General features: G+C 36.7%; 1 protein-coding gene across 2 annotated transcripts in view; it reads right to left on the bottom strand.

The window, feature by feature from the left end:
• LOC149813717 (uncharacterized) overlaps positions 1–23,270 on the bottom strand; it is a 75,897-nt gene that overhangs the window by 25,049 nt on the left and 27,578 nt on the right. The window contains exons 2-6 of one of the 2 annotated variants that reach the window (XM_089991520.1): positions 21,771–21,894; positions 21,574–21,662; positions 10,369–10,610; positions 7,045–7,131; positions 3,034–3,133 (exon numbers count right to left, since the gene is read on the bottom strand). In XM_089991520.1, coding sequence (XP_089847646.1) covers positions 3,034–3,133; positions 7,045–7,131; positions 10,369–10,610; positions 21,574–21,662; positions 21,771–21,894 — 642 coding nt within the window. The remainder of the gene's footprint in view (positions 1–3,033; positions 3,134–7,044; positions 7,132–10,368; positions 10,611–21,573; positions 21,663–21,770; positions 21,895–23,270) is intronic. The other variant, XM_089991521.1, reaches the window with a different exon arrangement.

Below are 23,270 nucleotides of genomic sequence, written 5' to 3'. Positions count from 1 at the left end.
TGAAAATTTTTAGAACCGATTCGGGTGGCGAATACCTTTCCAATGAATTTAAAAGCTATCTTGAAAACTATGGAATTCTTCATCAAAAGTCTTGTCCCAAAACCCCCCAACAAAATGGGTTGGCTGAACGGAAACATAAGCATATTATTGAAACCACACGAACTTTGCTCATTTCTCAAAATATACCGAAAAAACTCTGGGCGGAGGCCGCTCTTACTTCTGTCTATCTCATAAATAGACTTCCATCTAAAAACTTGAACAAGATTTCCCCGTTTGAAAAATTATACGAAAAAGAACCTGATTATAGCAGGTTAAGGGTTTTTGGATGTAAATGTTTTGTCCTTACTGATAAAAATGACAAACTCTCCCCTAAGGCCATTCCTTGTGCCTTTCTTGGTTACTCTGAAACTCATAAAGGTTTTCGCTGTTATGATGTTAAGAGTGATAAACTTTATGTTTCCAGAAATGTAAGCTTCTTGGAAAATGTTAGTGGTTTCGAAAAACTTGAAACTAATGATGAGAATATAGATTATTCCTTTCTGTTTGATTTATTAACTGAAGATGATGATACTAGCGATGATGAAACAAATCAAAATGATGAATCTCATACTGATCAACCCATTAATGAAGAACCACATAGAGATCCTATAACCTACTCTCATAGAGATAGGAGTACTTTTAGAAGTGCCCTCGAAAGATATGATAGTGAGTCTACCCCTTCAAGTGAAGGAAATCTTCGTAGGACCGAAAGATCAAGAAAACCCCCTTATAGGTTCATCTCATATGAGTCTTTTTCACCAAAATATAAAGCCTGTCTAAGCGCCATTCACTCGTACATAGAACCTAGGGATTTTGAGGAAGCACGAAAATACCCAGAATGGATAGTTGCTATGAACAATGAACTTGAAGCCCTAAAGAAAGCAAAAACCTGGGAGTTTCAAGACCTTCCTAAAGATAAGAAAGCAATAGGGTGTAGATGAGTGTTTAAAGTCAAAACTAAGAGTGATGGGTCTCTTGAGAGATATAAGGCCCGCTTAGTTGCAAAAGGGTATGGTCAAAAATATGGGATTGATTATGAGGAGACTTTTTCCCCCGTTGCTCGGATGGTCACCGTCCGATGTCTTATAACTATTGCTTCAATAAATAAATGGAACATCTATCAGATGGATGTTAAGAATGCGTTTTTAAACGAAGAAGTATATATGGATGCTCCTCCTGGAATGGAGTATCCTAAAGGGAAAGTGCTTCGTCTTTGGAAAGCACTGTATGGTTTAAAACAAACTCCCAAAGCTTGGTATGATAGGTTTAACTCTGTGATGTTAGATAATGTTTTTCATCATGCTTTATTGATACTGCGTTGTTTGTTAGAAAGTCTAATGCAGAGATTGTTATTCTGTTGCTATATGTGGATGACATGCTTATTACTGGAAGTGATTCTAAAGGGATTAAAAGCATAAAGTCCATATTAAAGGATAAGTTTGAAATGTCTGATTTGAGTTTCTTAACTTATTTTTTGGGTATTGAGGTTGCATACTCTCATAGAGGGTATTTTTTGTCTCAAACTAAGCTTGCATCTGAGATTATTGACAGGTCAGGTATTACAGATGATAAAGTTTGTGAAACTCCTGCTATAGTAGGAGCAAAAATGAAGATTGATGATGGTGTTCCTCTCTTCGATCCTACTCCCTACAGGCAACTAGTAGGCTCGTTGATGTATCTAAGTATCACCAGACCAGATATCTCACATGCGGTGCATACGGCAAGTCAATTTCAGCATGCACCAACTTCTGTTCACATGGGTGCTATCTTGCGTGTCGTGAGATACCTAAAGCACACTATTAATAAGGGAGTTTTTTTGTCTTCTTTTTCTGAGTTAAAATTAATTGCTTATACTGACTCTGATTGGGGAGGTGACCCAAATAACCGTCACTCCACCACTGGTTTTTGTGTATTCTTAGGAGACTCATTGATCTCATGGAGATGCAAGAAGCAGCAAAAGGTATCTCTATCATCAACTGAAGCTGAATATCGTGCCATGGCGACTACTACCATGGAAATTGTTTGGATTCATCAGTTGCTGGAAGATATGGGAATCAAAATTGAAGGGCCTACCAAGCTTTGCTGTGACAACAAAAGTGCGATTTATATTGCTAAAAATCACACTTTTCATGAGCGGACCAAACATATAGAGATGGACTGTCACTATGTTCGAGAGGCGTATCTCCAAGGAATCATTGACCTTCCATATGTCACGTCCGAGTATCAGTTGGCGGACTTCTTCACTAAAGCCTTGTGTGCTCCGCGCTTCAACTTCCTTCTTAGCAAACTCTCGGTCATCCTGCCCTAAGTTTGAGGGGGGGTGTTAAATTATGTACATAATCATATAATGTAATATATATATTTTATATATATATATGGTAATACATATACATATATTAATATATATGTATATGTATCTACTCAAATATATATATAAAATATATATTTCTATTTGTTTAGTCATAAGGGTAGTTTAGTCTTTTCCCTATTTTTGCGCACATTCACTTTTTGGATGTGATTGTAATTATTTTTATTTTTATTTTTGTCTTTTTTCATTTCTTTTTGTATGTGTACCAAAAAGGTACCTTGGGGGGCCCACCAACATAGTCGTTGGGCCCTCTCCAACGGTCACATTTGTGACCGTTGGAGGGGCTCCAACGACTATGGGTGGAGCCCCTCCAAGGCCCCTCTTGTGGTGTTATAAATAGGGGTTCTCCCCTTTGTATTTTCTTATGGCTTTGAGTCAAAGCCCAAGTTCTCAATAAATTGATTCCATTATTTTATGCCTTTGTGCATTTGTGAGTTATTTGTGGGTTGTGCTTTTTGTGCACAAGTGTTCTAAAGTGTTCTTATTGTGCTTTCGTGGTGGGTTCAATATCAAGAATATTAAGGTCTTGATATTAGTATCTTGTTGGAGATACTTTCACACCTGCACCTATGATTTTCACTTCAATAGTTCTGTACCTAATATAAGGCCTATTGGATGCATATTACCTCTTCAAGAGCATTCATAAGTCGGCGGCACATGCCCTGGCGACGATGCTCACTGCAAGTTGCAATAAGAGGCATCTCTGCAACCACAACTCCATGTACCCTGCACAACCACCAAATATTGAACATGAATTCAACAATCTAAAGAGAAAATGGAGTACAACTTAAATAAATCAACAGATCTGACTTTTTTGCAATGAATAAGAGCATATCGTGTACAGCATTTGATGTTTAGAAAGGAGTAGGAGAAAAGAAAGATTGTGCCACAACCCTCTTTACAGCAGAGATACCTGATCCTGTCATGGCTAATAACTCTAAGTTACTGCATCTCACAACCTCTTCAATAAGGATCATTTATTTATTTCTGTTTCGGAACCCTTCCTCCAAGCTTCCTCTATGATTAAGAAAACGGTCAAAAGCAGCTATTTTGACCTAAACTCATGGACGGCTTGTAATATCTCGCAAATTTTCCTTAATTTTAAAATTTAACAAATGTAAATTTTATTAAATGAATGTATTTTTATCATTGAAATCGATAAATATATATATAATATGTATATAGTGGCTGACGTTGAGTTGGGACACATATGGATCTTGGATCCATTGTTGAGATCCATGAGGGTGTGGATAAATAAGTGGTTAAAATAAATAACAAACTTAAAGCTATATAATAAAGATAAGATATATTTAAATATATATATATATATATATATATTTATATATTTAAAGAAGTTAGATTAGAGGAGTTTCTATTTCCATAGAACTCTATCTAATTCTAGAAACATAGGGGACCTCCCCCATTATGGGAGTCCCTATGTGTTATAAATAACCCATATCAGCCCCTCTCTCTATATATTGATTTTGAGAGAGAGGAGAGGGCTAAATACAGAAAAAAAAGAAAAGAGAGAGAGGGGTGAGCTGAAAAAGAGAGTGAGAGAGGAAGAGAGAGAAGAGAGAGACGTCACCTTCTTCTTTTGCGAATCCACAAGCAAAGGTACGTGTTCTTCTCTTTTTCCTATAGAACGAGGATTTTGGCATGAGCCAAATTGCATGGGGTTAAGAGAACTTGAATCTGCCATTTTTCTGTTCTTTAACAGAAAATGCAGCAGGTATATATATATATATATATATATATATATATATATATATATATATATGTGTGTGTGTGTGTGTGTGTGTGTGTGTGTGTGTAAACCTGTGTTTCCTACGTTCTTGAATATATATATTTCAGCGATTTTCTGTAATCTAGAACATGCACAAGCCTGCAATTTTCTGCATGTATACGCCTGTGATTTTCTACATTCTTGATCATGTATAACTGTGTTTTTCAGCATTATTGAACATGCATAAGCCTACGATTTTCTGCATGCATAAGCCTGTGATTTTCTGCGTTCTTGACCATGTACATGTCTGTTTTTTTTCAGCGTTATTGGACATGCATAAGCCTGCGATTTTCTGCATGCATAAGTCTGTGATTTTCTGCATTCTTGATCATGTACATGCCTGTGTTTTTTTTAGCGTTATTGAACATGCATAAGCCTGTGATTTTCTGTGTTCTTGATCATATACATGCCTATATTTTTTTCCACTGTTATTGAACATGCATGCCTGTGATTTTTTGCATGCATAAGCCTGTGATTTTCTGCGTTCATGATCATGTACATGCCTGTGTTTTTCAGCGTTATGGAACATACATAAGCCTGTGATTTTCTGCATGCATAAGCCTGTGATTTTCTGCGTTCTTGAGCAAAGATATATATATATATAATGTCTGCGATCTGGATTTTGTTTACAGAATATATATGTATATCTGTCTGCGATCTTGACAGTGTTCATAGTGAGCAAAGATATATATATATATATAGATATATATATATATATATATATATATATATATATATATATCTTCGATCTTGACAGTATTTACAGCATTTTTCAAGGTTCAGTTTGGGGTCATTACACAGCTTATAGAGCCTAGAGGCTCCAATAAAATTCTATGACACTAATACATAAACCATCTGAGTACTTGAAACCATGAATCAAGGATGTCATTATAATTATTAACCTAGTGTGAAACAGTAATCTAATATTTGTTTGCCCCTGTGTGAAATAGTAATCTAATAATTGTTTATCCCTTTAATACCTGAATGATGTGAAATTTTTATGCTACCAACAAACCAATTTCCTAGCATGCAGCGCACATACTGTAGTACCACATTCTTCATTAGGTCATATAGAAACTTCCCACAAAGAAAAACAATACCTGAATGATGTGAAATTTTATGTGACCAACACACCAACTTCTTAGCATGCAGCATGCATAACTGTAGCAGCACATTTTTCATTAGGACATATAGAAACTTCCCACGAAGAAAAAAATCAATATACCAAATTTTCTTTGGTGTAACCAGAAATATAAACATATTATCTCAAATTTCTGTTTTTTTCTTCCTTTTGAAATGTGAAGAAGTTCTAGAATGCCAACCTCCTAGTGAATGGGACTACTTTATGACCAGGCATGCACCACTATGATTGTGGAGCAGATCTAAACCTCAACAAATATAGAAAATCCCCATTGGTCTAATTATGTTTGCATACGGCAACCAGAAATAAATTCAGAAGGAGAAAACTAGGTCCTGAATGAAAGCCACTGAGCATGTAGAGATGCCGAAGCCAGTCCTCCAATCACTACAAGCACAAAATTGTTCTTCTTTCATCTCATGTTAGCGAAGTGGTCTTTGTCTTTTTTTCTCTCCCCCAATCCGTTCTCGCTCGCCGCTACTAACGGAGTCTCAGTTGATTTCCTTGCCTTTAGCTACTTAGATGCTTCAGTTCGCTAAGTTTGAAAAGTCCAAAGAACACAGACCATCCATGGAGCTTAGATATGGTTTCTTGATTGAAGATCCATGGATCACAAATGGTATCTCCCCATGGACTTTTGCCTCTACAAGTGTTATTAATGCTAGTGCGTCCATCCAATGTATTATTTTCGATGGGTACATGGAACACCAACCTAATCTCGTGGAAACTCTAGTCAGTTTTATGAGCCACAATCTATTTTGGTGATTTTCCTTCTTAAGAATCAAACTTAGCAGCAAGGGAAATAAAATCAAGGCAACAATACGCTGACAGCATTGGTGTACAAAGCAGTGTTGTAAGTATCATAGTATATCATATGATATGTATCGTATCTATGGGGTGTCTTGATACAATACGTGTATCGGGTGTATCTTATGATTCGCTATAAATGCATTTTAAATTGCACTTATCTCGATTTTGTTTTTTCAAACATATATTGCCCCTTGAGGCCAATTCATACTCATTCCTAAAGAGCTTAAGAGAAATTTGAAGACTTGCAAAAAAAAGGAGAAAAATGATGATGATAATCATGATTGACGTTATCTAGTTTTTTTTATTTTGAAAAAACTTGGTAATGTTAAATTTTTAAGTATTGAAAAACACTTTATGATCTTGTTTTTGTTTATGCAACCACACACTATTATGAATCTTGTGACTTATTATCTTAGTTTCATTGTTTAATATGCATATTATTTCATAGTTTACATTTTTCTTGTGAGATATGCATGACATTTATAGCATATTATCTTCATTTTTTAATGTTCGATGTCTTGTGCATGTCATTCATAGCACATAATGTTTTGTTATGTGATATTATAGATTTATCTTATGCATTCATCATTGTTTCTTGTGTTATAATTTTTTTTAGAATTTGTTCCTTTTCTGATTTTTTATTTAAAACATAAAATTTTTTACAATAAGATATGATACATATCTTATTTTGGCTCGGGCAATACAACTCACGATATGTTTTTTACAACCTTGGTACAAAGCACAAACAATTTATGCTAGATGATCATGTATGAAAATCAACGAATGCTAATGTCAAAATTACACAAGCAATTTCATGAGTGTACCTGGCAAGAATGCAAGAGAACAATATTTTATTTTTAGAAGAATCTTTGAACAAAAAAGAAAAAACTAATAAACCACTACCTGATGGATGCTACAGTGATGAGTTCATCACCCTTCTCCAAGACCATAGTATGAAACCCTTGATAATTTAACCGTACAAAATTAGATCTGCCAACAATATAAAAACATAAATTCATGGTTAGAATTTAAGATCTTTATAGATCAAATACAAAAGCTACCTATTCACACTCTTTTGTGTTTTCAGCAACACATTAATAGTGATAAGCTCACGTTCTCAAATTGCATAAATCAAACAAGAAGATACACATCTTTATTAAAAAAATAACATATTACACCTGAAATCATCTCATAAATAATCTAGCATCACTTGCAAGAATAGTTGAATAGAAACTGTTAAACTATTGTGACGGTGGCATGTATAATTATGTTATCATTAAAATCTTGATAGGGTAACTCTCCTATCTAGTAGTTATGAGAAAGAGCAATTACGCATATGTTTTTTCAGACAGCAAAAAGAAAAAAATGCATTCGCTAGAGAAAACTCTCATATCATTCCATCTTGAAGATAGGGAATGCAATCAATCATCATTCAATTTAATGTATCAATTATGCATAAAGAAATCACGGTTAGAGTAAGAATATTTAAATAGCGTGTTTATTTATTGAAAAAAAAACAAAAGTAATTATGCAAGCTTTAGATGAAATACTACCTTTTTTGAAACATAAAATACTGCCCATCGAAATGATGAAAAGTAGGAGTGTGGACTTGAAAGCACTAAAGGAAAATAATCTGATGTAACCCATTGCCCATTATAAAAAGTTAAAAAAACTAACCAACAAAAAAATAGTGAAATAACAAGATGAAATGTAATAATAAGTAAAACACATAATATAATAACTAGCCTACCAAAAATCATTTTACTATGGCAGAAAGCCTAACCCAGGGATTCGAAAAATCCCATGTTTCCAAGCTCCATGGATAAAAAGCTTTGCAGAATCAAAGGCCCTTTTCTGAAAATATCATGAAAGTAAAAGCAGCGACAACAACAATCATGAAAATACAAGATAGCAATGTGTGCAAATGATCACAACATTGGATTGATAGTCTTTAACTGACGGTGAATAAATCAAGAAAAGAGTATGGAACCATATTATACTTGTAATGAACAAAAGAAAATAAATTATTAATAATTAGCATATATTGTAAATATCATGATAATATTGTGATAGTTTACATTAATTATATTTTTTTCACAGTTCATACACACACACACACAAATGAGGGAATGTATGTGTGTTGTCCAATTACAGTCCTAATGCATGTCAAACTCTTTTGAAATTTTGAGGAAACCACCAATGCAAGCTACTTGTTTTGTATCACATTGCTAATTTCATTTTTTAAACCAAGATTTCCAAAAAAAAAAAGAATTTTAAAGTTCTAATAATTACCTCACCAAGTTATATTATGTGTGCATGGAGGAGAAAACCTTGATAATTTTGGAAAAAAAGAAATTCTAAAGATCACAAAAGCAAAAGAAAAACTATATTTTTAGTAATATTTCAAAGCGCAAGAAAAAAATACAAAATTTATCAAATGCAGAAAAAGAGTAAATAAAAGGAAAAGTTTTTCATTTTAAATTACACAAACAAATATAAAACAAATGTAACATGAGAAATATCACAACAATATGGTGATGTGTTATCACATTAAAGGGTGATATTCTGAAATATCATGATATTTGACCTTGTACATCTTTATTCAGTATACTGCCAAAATATCACAATTATATATCACATGCAGTCACATTCTCACTTGCAAAAGGACTATAATCTCATAAGTTAAAAAGAGCAACTTGAGTGTAACCAAATAAAAGATTGACTCGATATTCATATATTCTTCCCTCGTGAATCAGAAAAGCTTTCAGGCCTCACAGATGGCTGTTGTTCACGATACTAAAACCATCTTCTAATAGAAAGACTAGCACACTAAAGCCTTGTGATCTTATGCACTTTTGTTGTGCTTAAACATAATTTTACCATTTTTTCCTTTTTCAAGTGGAAAACATGGCATTTGAATCCAATGTCATGTTGGGAATAGCCTTCTCTGCCACATTTGCCATGATTGTAAAGCCAAAAGGGACAGAGAATGATTAAATGTCCTTCACAAGGTTGATTCCCCCTACCACATCAGGCACCCAGGAATTCCCATTCTTACCATCAAGACCTATATCATGCCCTTGATAATATGCTGTGTTTGCAGCTTGTTACTTCCCTTGGCTTCACATTTTGATAACTGCAAAGATTATCATTGGCTTCAGTTGATTAACTTGGACAAGAAGACACTTTAAACCTTGATACAATGTAACGCAACACATTCCACAAAATACTGTATATAAATAACTGTTACCTTCAAATTGCAACAAAATATTTATGTTTTAGCCTCTAATCACTTAAAAAGGCCATAATTCCAAATCCACTTGTCAGACCAAATTAAACTAGTAGCCACATAATGACAGTCACCATCTCAAAGACAACCAACTTCACTGAGTCAGCCATCAAAAGCATCTTGGTATGGGGAATGCCCATGCCCCTACTCTACCCAGGTCACCACATTCCCAGTCGAGAAGAACTATACTTTCCTGAATGCCTTCATCTTGGACCAGTCCGTTTTTTGTCAAGATGTAGCCCCCACATGCACTGCCAGAATCACACATATCTTTCATCACAACCTGCACTCATATTGCAAATCTTTCATCCTCATAGCCATCCTAAACTGAAGAGCATGAATTCTGTTATAACATGTATACACCCTCACCCTAAGAAAACAGGATAACATCTGCAAACTTATGGAGGTTATTCTCTCATACAAAGATAAATAAAAAATTAAAAAGCACTGGTCCAAATTTACCACTTTCAAACATTATTAAGCAGAAGTTTTTGTCTATAACCTAAAATTTGGTCTGATAGTCACCCAGCATGTACATAAGCTAACCAGGAACTAGAAGTAAATATCTCATACCATCAGACAAGGATAACCAGTAACTTGAATACATGTGAGTTAGCTACTCCAACTAAAATAAACTAAATGTTTGAGGAAAAGAGGCCAGGAAATCTTTCAAAAACACTTAATGACATGAATTCTAAACATGTTTGAAGAAAAAACATAAACATTATGGATATCAAATAAAGAGACACATACTCCAAGAGACAAACCAAATTGATATTAGATACTCTTTGTTGTGCCACCCTCAGCCATTACTCAATTTAAAAAATGAAGAACAATTTGAGTGACCGAGGTTTATAGCATTATAAATGTGACTTTGATTGGGGAGAGGGCTTGCATTTTCGGACATGGATGAAATATAATCAGGCAATGGAGCTTACCCCCAATTGTATAAGGCATGAGGAATCATATCAATGCCAGTCCTTGGGTCTATCATGGGTACAAAGCACTCTTCCATGATAGTAAGGGCAACAGCTAGTTTAGTGTTGCACTCTGCCATTAATGCAAACTTTTGTGCCAAACGCCCTTTCTGATCGCTTTGGATGCATCTCAGAAGCGTCCAAGAAAAAACTTCATCAATATGGTGCCTGACTCCAATATGAGAATGTAGTCCTGAATAAACCTGCAAGTGACATGGCAGATTAGATAGTTAAACAAAAACACATGCACGCACACAAACCTACATTTTTATGAGATCCATGTATATGCATGTCCCCACGCATGCATACAAACATGCATGTATATGTACATATCCATGGATGGATATGGTTTGTGGGTGTGAAAATGGATGTGTGCATTCAGCTATTCACAAAGCATTAATGATAGCTTACATGTTTTCACCAGGTTTATCGGAAAAAAAAAGTTATAGATTTGAAAAGTTGGCAGTATGCAAAAGGATAAGTCAAACAGTCAACACACTGCACAAAGATATTTGGAGGTGCTTTGGAAGACGGGGCCTGAACAAGAGCTCTCAGTTATAGAACCCTTATTGCCCCTTCAGTGGATGACACCACACAAACCTATTTGGTGTTGGGGAGCCAACTCTTTTTCTAAAGCCTTCATGTGGCTTCTGGATAGGAGGAAAACACTGACTTTTCACAGCCTCCAAAAAAAGGGTTGCTGCTGCTAGCTAGTACATGTGTCATTTGGTTTAAGGGAGATGGAGACATTCAAACACCCCTTGCCAGCTATTTGTCATTAAGCAGGCTCTTTATAGATCTTGGCCTTGAGGAATGGTGAAGCGATTGGACTACTAAGAGCTATTTGTTAGGAGGCCCCCAAAAAAGTGTTAAGGTTGAAAGCTTGGTGTTGTGGATCAAATCCACTTGGTGGCTTATGTGGTTGGAGAGGAACAACCAAAATTTTCACAATAACATCTTTTCCTCGGATAGTCTTGTGGAACAGGACCCAATTTGAGATAATGAACCAGAACACCGCCAGAGAAGGAATTATTTGATACTTTCTCTTGCTGCCCTTGCAGTTGTCTTTGTAATTCGGCTTAATTGCAAGAGTAAAGCAGTCTTTCTTCTTTCCTTTGATGATTTACTATTCAGAGATTACCAGCTCCCACATCTTGCATTTATGGATATTTTGTTGCCTCATCCATTTGCATTGTTTAGACAACAACAGCATGATTGAACCAACTGTTAAGCTAAATTATTACAATGTTCGCAAGCAATTTTTCGTGATCTGTCTCAGTACCTATGTCCTAAGGTTTGCACACAAAATATTCCACCAACATCATCCATCTTGGCTTCATCCTATTAGACTCAAATATCAGATTTTTTTCTTGAAACACGAACTAGGGAATGGGAAGCACATCATTCAAATCCATGAGAAAACATGAGTCAAACCCGAGATCTGGAAAAATCGATCCACACTAGGGTTTTGAAAGGATTTTTCATAATGGAATTTTTCGTATTCTAAGCATTTCTCCAAAAAGAACTTTTTTGCCAGCATCCAAAAAACAACAAAAACTCCGCATGTGTATAACTGTTTAGTTATACACTGCCGGTCCCAAGCCCGGATAAAGGAGGAGGGTTGCGGTAGGCCTGTGACAGCCAGCATAAAAACTTTGTCATATCCTATGAAAATGAACCAATATGAGAATTTCGTTGGGGCGTTCCCTACTGAGCGACGCGCTGTACTCTCTAGGCTCGGAGGCAGTGATAAATGGGCAAGGGTTGCTAGGTCGTCGCCCAGAAGCGACGCGTCACACCGGCGCCCGGGTGTGGTGTCAAATAGGCAAGGGTTCCCTCACTTTGTTGGACGGGTGGGGGTAAAGAAGTTAGTCCAAGACCATAAAATTAGGTTAGCCACTTGGAACATAGGGTCTTTAACTGGTAAGTTGGTAGAGTTAGTAGATGTTATGTGTAGGAGAAAGATTGATATTTTATGCCTTCAAGAGACCAAATGGGTAGGTGAGAAAGCTAAAGTGATAGAACCTTGGGGATATAAGATTTGGTATACAAGAATAAATAGGAATAGGAATGGCGTAGGGATTGTTATGAGTCGTCAGTTTATAGATAATGTAGTTGAGGTCCGTAGGAAGGGTGATAGAATTTTACTTATTAAATTAGTATTAGGTACGGATATTATTAATATTATTAGTGTTTATGCACCTCAAGTAGGTTTAGATGATTCCATTAAGCATCAATTTTGGGAAGATTTAGATGGAGTAGTACAAGGGATATCTTATGGAGAAAAGCTTTTCATCGGCGGTGACCTTAATGGACATGTAGGCATTAGTAGGGATGGATTTGAGAGTATCCATGGAGGCTATGGTATAGGAGAAAGAAATGAAAGTGGAGAAAGGATTTTAGATTTTTGTTTGTCCTATGATATGATCTTAGCAAACACTTGGTTTAGGAAGAGGGAGTCTCACCTAGTAACATTTAAAAGTGGGGTTAATACGAGTCAGATAGATTTTTCCTACTTAGAAAGAGAGATAGGGGTTGTTGCGTCGATTGTAAGGTTATACTGGGAGAAAGTGTAGCTACACAACATAGAGTCTTAATTTTAGATCTTAGAATTAGACAATGCCGCAAAAGGGATAGACATAGGATAGATCCTAGAATTAAGTGGTGGGCACTAAAAGGAGCTAAACAAGGAATGTTTGTAGAGCAGGTAGTTAAGGAAGTTGATTGGTGTCTCGAGGAGGATTCAGAATCAATGTGGAATAAGATAGCGGGTGGCATGAGAAAAGTGGCTAAGGAGGTATTGGTGAGTCTAAAGGCGGTGCACCACTAGGTAAGGATACATCATGGTGGAACGAGGATGTCAAATTAGCTATTAAGGTTAAAAGAGAGTGTTATAGAAATCTAAGTAAGAGTCGTGATAATGAGAATTTGGAGAAGTATATGATAGCAAAGAAGGAAGCTAAAAAAGTTGTTTGAAACGCGAGGGCTAAGGTATATAAGGAGGTTTATGACAAGTTGGATACCAAAGAAGGCGAGAAGGATATTTATAGGCTTGCAAAGATGAGAGATAGGAAATCGAAGGATTTGGGTATGGTTAGATGCATCAAAGATGAAACGCTAAGGGTTTTAGTCAAAGATGAGGAGATTAATGAGAGATGGAAAGATTATTTTGATAAGCTATTTAATGATAGTCATGCTCAAGATCTTGGAGACTTCTCCATTCCTTTTCATGAGATTAATCGTGACTTCATGCGCAAGATTCAAAAGAAAGAAATTGCAGAGGCTTTGAAGAAAATGAAATCAAGAAGGGCAGTTGGCCCAGATGGTATACCTATCGAGGCTTGGAAATGCTTGGGAGAGAAAGGTTTAGAATGGTTGACAAATCTTTTTAACTTGATTTGGCGAACAAATAAGATGCCTAATGAGTGGAGGAAGAGTACTTTGGTGCCTTTATATAAGAATAAGGGTGATATACAAGATTGCACAAACTATCGTGGTATAAAACTCATGAGTCATACTATGAAACTTTGGGAGAGGGTGATTGAGTCTAGGTTGAGGAAGGTTGTCATGATATCGGAGAATCAATTTGGTTTTATGCCTGGAATATCAACTATGGAAGCTATACTTCTTAGACAACTTATTGAAAGATATAGAGAGAAGAACAAAGATTTGCATATGGTTTTTATTGATTTAGAGAAGGCATACGATAGAGTACCTAGGGACGTTCTCTGGTGGACAATGATGAAGAAAGGGGTTTCTCTCAAGTACATTAGTATAATTAAAGATATGTATGAAGGAGTAGTAACCAATGTCCGCACTTGTGGAGGGGTGACAACCAATTTTCCAATAACGGTTGGGTTACATCAAGGATAAGCCCTTTCCTATTTGCGATAGTGATGGATGAGCTTACGAGATCAATTCAAGAAAATGTACCATGGTGTATGTTGTTTGCTGATGATATTGTTTTGATTGATGAGTCTAGAGCTGGGGTTAATGCTAAGTTAGAATTATGGAGACAGACATTGGAAGCTAGAGGTTTTAAGTTGAGTAAGAGTAAGACTGAATATATGGAATGTCGGTTTAGTAAGCAACGAAGTAGTGATGGGAGTGTAGTGAAGCTTGGTGAGCAAGAAATACCGGTGAATGATTATTTCAAATATTTGGGATCCATCATTCAAAAGTATGGAGAAATTGATGGAGATGTAAATCATAGGATAAAGGTTGGGTGGATGAAATGGAAAAGTGCAACTGGAGTGCTGTGCGATCGTAGAATGCCATTGCGGTTGAAGGGAAAGTTTTATAGGACGACTATTAGACCCGCTTTACTATATGGTATGGAATGTTGGGCTGCCAAGAGACATCATATTCAAAAAATGAGTGTAGCTGAGATGCGGATGCTTAGATGGATGTGTGGAAATACAATAAAAGATAAGATTCGGAACGAGGAGATACGTAAGAAGGTAGGTGTTGCACCCATTGAAAATAAAATGCGAGAGAATCGTTTATGGTGGTTTGGACATATTCGGCGAAGGCCTAATGATGCACCTGTTAGAAGGTTGGAGAAATGGGAAAATATATTAGTTAAAAGAGGTCGGGGTAGGCCTAGGAAGACTTGGATGGAGATGATAGGAAAGGATATGAATGCTTTGAACCTCACCAAGGACATGGCATTGGATAGAAATGATTGAAGGAAAAGGATTCATGTGGAAGACCCAAAATGAATTTCTTTTTTGGTTCATATCGCTGACCCCAATTGTTTTGGGATGAAGGCGTAGTTGTTGTTGTTGTAGTTGTAACCAAAAAACAACAAAGCATGAGTTTGTTTCCAGAATTACCAGAAAAATATAATTTCTTTTCTCTGATTGTTTATTTAAAAACAAATGTTTTAAAATGGATTCCTGTTACCATGTACCAAAACCTGAGTAAACGGTTATGGTTCAGTCAAATATAATACCCCAAACATATTAGCCCCCTTGATGTAACACTAAGAGGAGCATGATAGTACCACATAGAGATGACAAAAAATTGCATATGTTCCAAAAATCCAACTAATTGAGTATTGTTTTACCCAGATTCAGTAAAGCCCATTCACAGACTGAGTAGCCAAACATGCCAGATCTCATTTTGGTTCCACATCCTAATCCAGAACGGAACTCAATCCAAAATTACTATCTGAAACCAAATACATGTAAAACTGAACATTATAAACTGCAAAAAACTAACTGAATCCAGGTTTTCTCCATCCACATCTGAATTTGACAAGGAAGCCAATCAGGCCATTCAAGTATATTTGGGATCACAATGTACATATCCTCAACAAATTTGAAACATTTATATCCTCACCCTACAGGCAGAGTAACTTACTCTATTCCTCTATCTGTCTCTCCCATTATAATTAAGATCTCTTACACATAAAAAAAACTCAGAGTAACACATAAATGATGAATCTTTGGCAACACATCCACAAACATAATGCTTGTGAAACAAGAAACTGTTAAAATATAGTATGCGTATGGATCTGGATCCAGATCCATATGCACGTTATATCAAAACACGCACGCATCATAATGTTTCATTAATGGCAATATTGTAATATCATATTACATATGTTTATATATATGAATTAGGGCTTGGAGGTCGAGTATTATTCTGTCGCCCCAGCCTTTTGGCTTCTCTCTGTCTTTCTTTCTGTTTCTTGTGCAGGTGATGCATGAAGAAACCCATCTCACTCATATTCTTTCATGGTATCAAAGCCGTAGTTGTGGAACCCTACCAGCCACCCATTCAACGAGATCCTGTTCTTAGGCTGCGTGAAGACTCCTTCAGCCGTGAAGAAGACTCGTTGCGTCTCTTCCCTCTTTCTTAAGACTCGTGAAGACTCCTTCAGCCGTGAAGTCATCCTGTTCTTTCTTCTTCAACATCGTCTGTCAAGTCTTCTTCAACGTCAGCTGCATCTCCTTCTTCTTCTTCAATATCATCATCTGACTGTATCTCCTCTTTTGATATCACTTCTTTTATCCCCAACTGCACTTACTGTGTTCTATCTTGGCGTGCGTTAATATTTTCCTAAGTATATGCTGGCATCGAGTTCTTCTAAAATCTTCAACGTAATCATCTGATTGTATCTCCTTCTTCCATATCAATTCTTTTATCCCCAACTGCACTTAACGTGCGTTAATATTTTCCCAAGTCTTGATGTTTTCCATCCTTTTTTAATCAGCAGTGAAATCAGAGTTTTCTGTGCAACGCCTATAGGCAGACTGTAACAGATTACATTCTCGTTCTCAAAAAAAAAGGAATTCCCTTTCAAAGTATTGGTTGCACAAGTACATATTCTTACTGCAGCACCGCTGATTGATTAAGTGATCTCAACTTAGTTTGCTTTCTTCAATCCTTTTTTTGTTCGCCTATTCATTGTTGTCATTGATATGGATTCATACTCGTCATCGGGTCTCTCTGCAAGTTTTTTAAATCAGCTTGTTACAGAAAAACTTACTCATTCTAATTTCTTAACATGGAAGAGACAAATACTTCCGTTTATACAGAGTCAGGATCTCGATGAACATCTGGATGGCTCCATTCTTGTACCACCACGGCTTATTTTGCAGGAAACCAAGGATGAAAGGGGTGATGCATTTACCAAATCTATTAAGAATCCGGAATATACCACTTAGAGAAAACAGGATCAATCTTTGGTTGCGTATATTACGTCAACACTCTCTCAAGAAGTGTTGGCTACTCTTTAAGATGATTGCACTGCGATAGATTTATGGAGTAAGCTCTCTCAGACATACTCTCAGATATCAGAAGCCCGAGTTATGTATTTAAAGAATGAGTTTCAAAGTTTAAAGAAAGGCTCTATGACAGTTATGGAATACATAGGCCGCTTGAAGAGTATTACTGACCAATTGGCTGTTATTGGGAGTGTTATTTCAGATAAAGATAAAGTACAACAACTCCTTAATGGGTTGGGCCCTGATTTTGACATGTTAAACACAGCATTGACATGTCTTCCTCACTTGCCCAATTTTGACGATCTTCAAGCAAAACTTCTCCAACATGAGATGATTATGAAACAAAGGGCAGAAGGAAATGAATCAGCTCGTTCTCATTCAGTTTTGGCTAATGGGGACTTCTGTAGGTTTTGGACGAGGGAATGCAGGGCATCAAGGGGGCAGAGGCCGAGGTCGCTTTGGACAGGGAGGACGTGGTATCTTACCTACACCTAATATTTCGGGTGTCTCTAATGCAGGGAATCAGAGGAGAGTGTCCACTTGTTTCTTATGTAACAAAAGAGGACATGTAAAAGCTGATTGTTGGTTTAACCTGCAGAACAAAGGAACAATAAACAAAATTGAAAATAAAACTTCTATTGTGGACATAAAAGCGCCATCTACAGATGTACAACAACTTTTGTTATCAACATTGTCACAGATGACGATCAAGCAAAATGAGCAAGGCGAGTGGTACATTGATTCTGGTGCTGTCACTCATGTCGCGGGTAATGCAGCTAAGTTATCTCACTTATTGCCTTATTTTGAAAAAGGTAATATAGTTACAGGAGATGGAACCTCTCACTCCATTACTCATACTGGCAGTGCACATATTCCTATGTCAAAGTCCTCACTTCATTTGTCTGATGTCCTCCTTGCCCCTAATATTAAAAAGAACATTGTCTCTGTGGCTAAACTTGTTGATGATATGAATTCTTCCGTCGAATTTACTCCCTCTTCTGTTTATGTTAAGGATCTACGAACGAAGGAGACGTTCGCTAAGGGGGAGCGTCAAGGGAACATGTACGTCTTCAAGGAGATTCCCTCAGTGTCTTTGTCTTCAGTCTCAATTCTTCAGTTGAAGTCGTCCAAGCATTCTTCAGTGTCTTCGCCTTCAGAGCCTTTGTTTTTCCCTTCATTGAAAGTTTTTAATTCATCATATCATTGTAATAAGCCAGACATTTGGCACAATCGCTTGGGACATTGTAGTCGGGGCTTTATTGAAAATCTTGTATCTGATGGTCTTCTTCCAGAGTCTAGTTTATCTTCATTTTTAGAAAGTAATAAATGTTCCTCATGTGAACTCTGCAAAAGTCATGTTCTTCCGTTTCATATCATTAATAAAAGAGCTTCAAGGCCATTTGAGATTATTTGTTCCGATGTTTGGGGACCTGCACCTATTCCTTCTCTTTTTGGCAGTCGTTACTATGTTATCTTTGTTGATTTTTATTCTCGTTATACTTGGATATACTTCTTGAAACATAAGCATGAAGTTTTCCAAATATTTCGGGAATTTCATTCGATGGTCAAAACCAAGTTTTCTTGTGATATTGTGCATTTACAATGTGATGGTGGAGAAGAATATTCATCGAACAAGTTTATTGCCTTTCTTCGGGATAAAGGAATAAGTCGACAGGTTTCTTGCCCTCATACCCCTCAACAAAATGGGGTTGCGGAGAGGAAACACAGGCATATTGTCGAGAGTGTGATGAGCATGTTACATGATAGCAATGTACCCGTTAGTATCTGAACAGAAGTTTTTCACACATCTGTTTATGTCATAAATCGTCTTCCTATGGCACTTCTGGATCGGAAATCTCCCTATTATACTTTATTTGGGCAACATCCCTCTTATGATGAGTTGTGTGTCTTTGGTTGTGTATGTTACGTACATATTGATTCATCACTGCGAAAAAAGTTTCAGGACAAGGCCGCTAAGTGCAGATTTGTTGGGTATGCAGATGAATACAAAGGCTATCGATGTTATGACCCTACTACAAAACGTATTAGGACCTCCAGGAATGTTGTTTTTGATGAACAAAATTTTCAGATCAATGACTCTGATGAGTTGCCATCTCGAGAATTAGAGGTATATAATCCATGGATGAGCGCAGATCTTGTTGCTAATACAGGAGAATCATGTCAGGCGAATTGTCCTTCCTTCGGCTTGAGTAGAGAGTTGGATGACTCACAGATGCATGTTGAACCATCTTCAGTAGAGCCACCTCCAGTAGAACGTTTTTCTGGACAGATATACACGAAGAGGGACAAAAATACAGGGCCGAGGAATGTGGAAAGCATCGCCAATGATCCGGCTCAAAGGTTATCACGCATTAGGCATCCTATTCAACGATGGGTGAGTTATGAGACCTTTTCCCTCAACTTCCAGTTGTTTATGTCTCAACTCACAAAACAGGAGGAACCCACCTGTTTTAATCAAGCCCTTCAATCCCGTCATTGGACTGAAGCTATGAATGAAGAAATGAAAGCACTTCATGAGTGTCAGACTTGAGAAATAGTACCTCGACCGGAAGGAAAGAATGTTGTTGGCTCAAAATGGGTTTATAAAACAAAGTATAAACCCGAAGGTAGTATTGACCGATATAAGGCGCAACTTGTTGCTCGAGGGTTTACACAACAATATGGTGAAGATTACGATGAGACCTTTAGTTCGGTAGTCAAAATGGGTACAATTCGTGTCATCATATCCCTAGCAGTCGATCGAGGATGGAGGCTTAGCTAAATGCATTCTTGCATGGAACTTTAAAGGAGGAAGTATATATGGAGCAACCACCTGGATATGCTGAGAAGGACCCTACTGCCTGGGTGTGCAAACTAAGGAAATCTCTGTATGGGTTAAAAGAGGTGTCTCGTTCTTGGTTTGAAAGTTTCTCTATGCAAATCCAAGGCTATGGTTTTAGAAGATGCTCTCTGGATCACTCGCTCTTTATTTATCAAAAGAAAGACATCGTTATACTTCTTCTTATATATGTTGATGACATTGTGATCACTGGGAGTTCAGATAACCATGTGCAAGACGTGAAGCGATTTTTAATGAAAACTTTCAAGATGAAAGATTTAGGGGAGTTGAGGTACTTCCTTGGTGTGGAAGTTGACAGACAACAGGACACATTGACACTCATGCAACAAAAATACACTCTTGATCTTCTGGAAAGAGCCGGGATGACGAATTGCAAACCAGTCAGTACTCTCAGTATATTACATCAAAGGCTGAAATATGAAAATGGTCATCTTTGTGTCAACCCTACAACGTATAGAAGTCTTGTGGGGATGCTGCAGTATTTGACCTTTACCAGACCTGATATAGTTTATGTTGTTAATCAGGTATCCCAGTTTATGCATGCTCCAACGGAAGGTCATATGGAAGTTGTGAAGCGCATTCTACGCTATTTAAAAGGAACTATAGGAGACGGACTTGTTTATCGCAAGAACAATAACCTATATAAAGGGCATGAACTCATCACTTATACAGACGCAGATTGGGCAGGAGATCCGGATGAGAGACGGTCTGTATCTGGATATTGTGTATATATTGGACACAATTTAGTGTCCTGGAGCAGTAGAAAACAAAAGGCAGTGGCACGATCAAGTACAGAGGTTGAATACAGGTCGATGGCTGCAGGCACGGCAGAAGCTACATGGATTAGACACTTATTGAGTGACCTTGGGGAGACACTTATTCGATCATTTCTTCTATGTGATAATCAAAGCGCAATAAACATTGCGTGTAATCCTATTCAACATAGCAGAACGAAGCATATTGAGATTGATCAACATTTTATACGGCAGAAAGTCGAGATGAAGGAGATAGAACTACGTCATGTTCGAACAGAAGATCAAGTGGCATACTTGTTTACCAAAGGGTTAACAGGACGACAATTTTGGCTATTGAAGAGCAAGTTGTACATGCTTCAAAACCACGTACAACTTGAGGGAGGGTGTTAAAATATAGTATGCGTATGGATCTGGATCCAGATCCATACGCACGTTATATCAAAACACGCACGCATCATAATGTTTCATTAATGGCAATATTGTAATATCATATTACTTATGTTTATATATATGAATTAGGGCTTGGAGGTCGAGTATTATTCTGCCGCCCCAGCCTTTTGGCTTCTCTGTCTTTCTTTCTGTTTCCTGTGCAGGTGATGCGTGAAGAAACCCATCTCACTCATATTCTTTCAGAAGCTTCGTTGAAAACAAATCCTTAGGCCAGTAGGTCCAAATTTTCTTTCATATTGATTGTCAAAAAAGTTGGTTTGACATTTCAAAACCAAATAATAAACCCCAATACATGATTTGCTGATCTTGCTACCATCCAAAGAAATTAATTAAAGAACACAAAAAGGGACTTTTGAAGAACCAGTACCTCCTGACAGCTTTCTCCACAAAACCACATCTCTCCGGTTGACTCATCTCCTTCACATCTAACTTTATCAGTCAGGCAGGGCTTGTGATCTATTTATCAAATAGCATATATTATATCAATAATGGTCCACAGCTTAAGATTTATGCATTCAAAGATTATAAAAAAAGTCAACACATTTTCAGTTAGCAAGGAAGTACATTTGCGCTCGCACTGTGCACACTGCAATAGTATTGAAGAACCTAAAGCCTCTTCCTGAAAGGTTGCTTCACCACAAATCTCACAAGTGCAATATGGGCAATACCAATTGTCATCAGGAAGCACCTGAATGCATTACCACAAAAGTACAGGGATCAGGAACCTGCTTCATACATCATGATCCATTAACCAAACACTTGCAGCTATTATTATCAGAAGGAAAGTTTACAATTTTATCAATTATGTAACACATCAGATAAAGGGTATGAATAACAAAAACCCAAACAAAAATGGTTTATCAAAAAGAAAAAGAAAGAAAAAAATCCTATACATGGCCAAATAATAATAATCATTATAATTATGTCAGAAGTAGGAGGAAGGTTAGCGCTGATAGATAAAACTATTCAGACTAAAAGTCAAGATATTGTAAACAGCTATCACAGTCATTTGGATTCAGAAATTTCTAATGAATGACCTGTATGTAGGGGTAGACATTGGGCCAGGTACTTGTCAGGCTTCCGGGTAACTGGCCTGGATGGGTCGGACTTCGATGGCCATTTGGTGACCAGGCCCGATAAAAGTCAAGCCAAGCCCAACCGGACAAGTTATCGGATCAGGCTCCGGCATCATGGTCAGCCCCAGTGTTGTAACTTGTAAGTATTGTAGTGTATCATACGAAACATATCACATCTATGAGGTGTCCTGATACGATACACACATATCTTGATACGAGTGTGTATCAAGTGTATCTTACAATAAGCCCAGTATCTTAAAATATACCCGATGCAAGGTGTATCATACGCTAAAAATGCATTTTAAGTTGCACTAATTTCTTTTTTTTACATGCAAGGCCCCATGAGACCGGTTCATACACATTCCTAAAGAGCTTAAGAGTGATTTGGGGAGAATTCTTGCAAAAAAGGGAAGATGATCATCATCATGATTAACATTATCTAGTTCATTTTGGTCTGACTTTTGAAAAAAACTGGTTATGTAAAATTTTTAAGTATTGAAAAACACATTATCATCTTGTTTTTGTTTATGTAAACACGCATTGTTATGAATCTTGTGACTTATTAGGTTAGTTTCATTGTTTAATATGCATATTATTTTATAGTTTATGTTTTTCTTGTAAGATATGCATGCCACTTATAGCATATTATCTTGATTAACAAAGGTTCTACATCTTATGCATGCCATTCATAGCACATAATTGTTTTGATATGTGATATTATAGATTTATCTTATGCACTCATCATTGTTTCTTATGTTATAATTTTTTTTTAAAAAAATCTGATTTTTTGGAATTTTTATTTAAAACATATGATTTTTTAAGATACGATACATGTCTTATTTTGGTCCCGGCCAATACGGGTTATGACACGTTTTTTACAACCTTGGTCAGCCCGAGTCAAACCCTTATACCTGATATTATTTACGTTTTATATATAAATATAAAATATACTTTATATTTTATGAATGCCCATCTTCACTTATTGGGT

Source organism: Nuphar pumila, chromosome 16 (assembly GCF_984573655.1).
Source record: "Nuphar pumila chromosome 16, dmNupPumi1.hap1.1, whole genome shotgun sequence".
NCBI classification, from domain to species: domain Eukaryota; kingdom Viridiplantae; phylum Streptophyta; class Magnoliopsida; order Nymphaeales; family Nymphaeaceae; genus Nuphar; species Nuphar pumila.
This window is presented reverse-complemented; position numbering and strand designations above follow the sequence as displayed.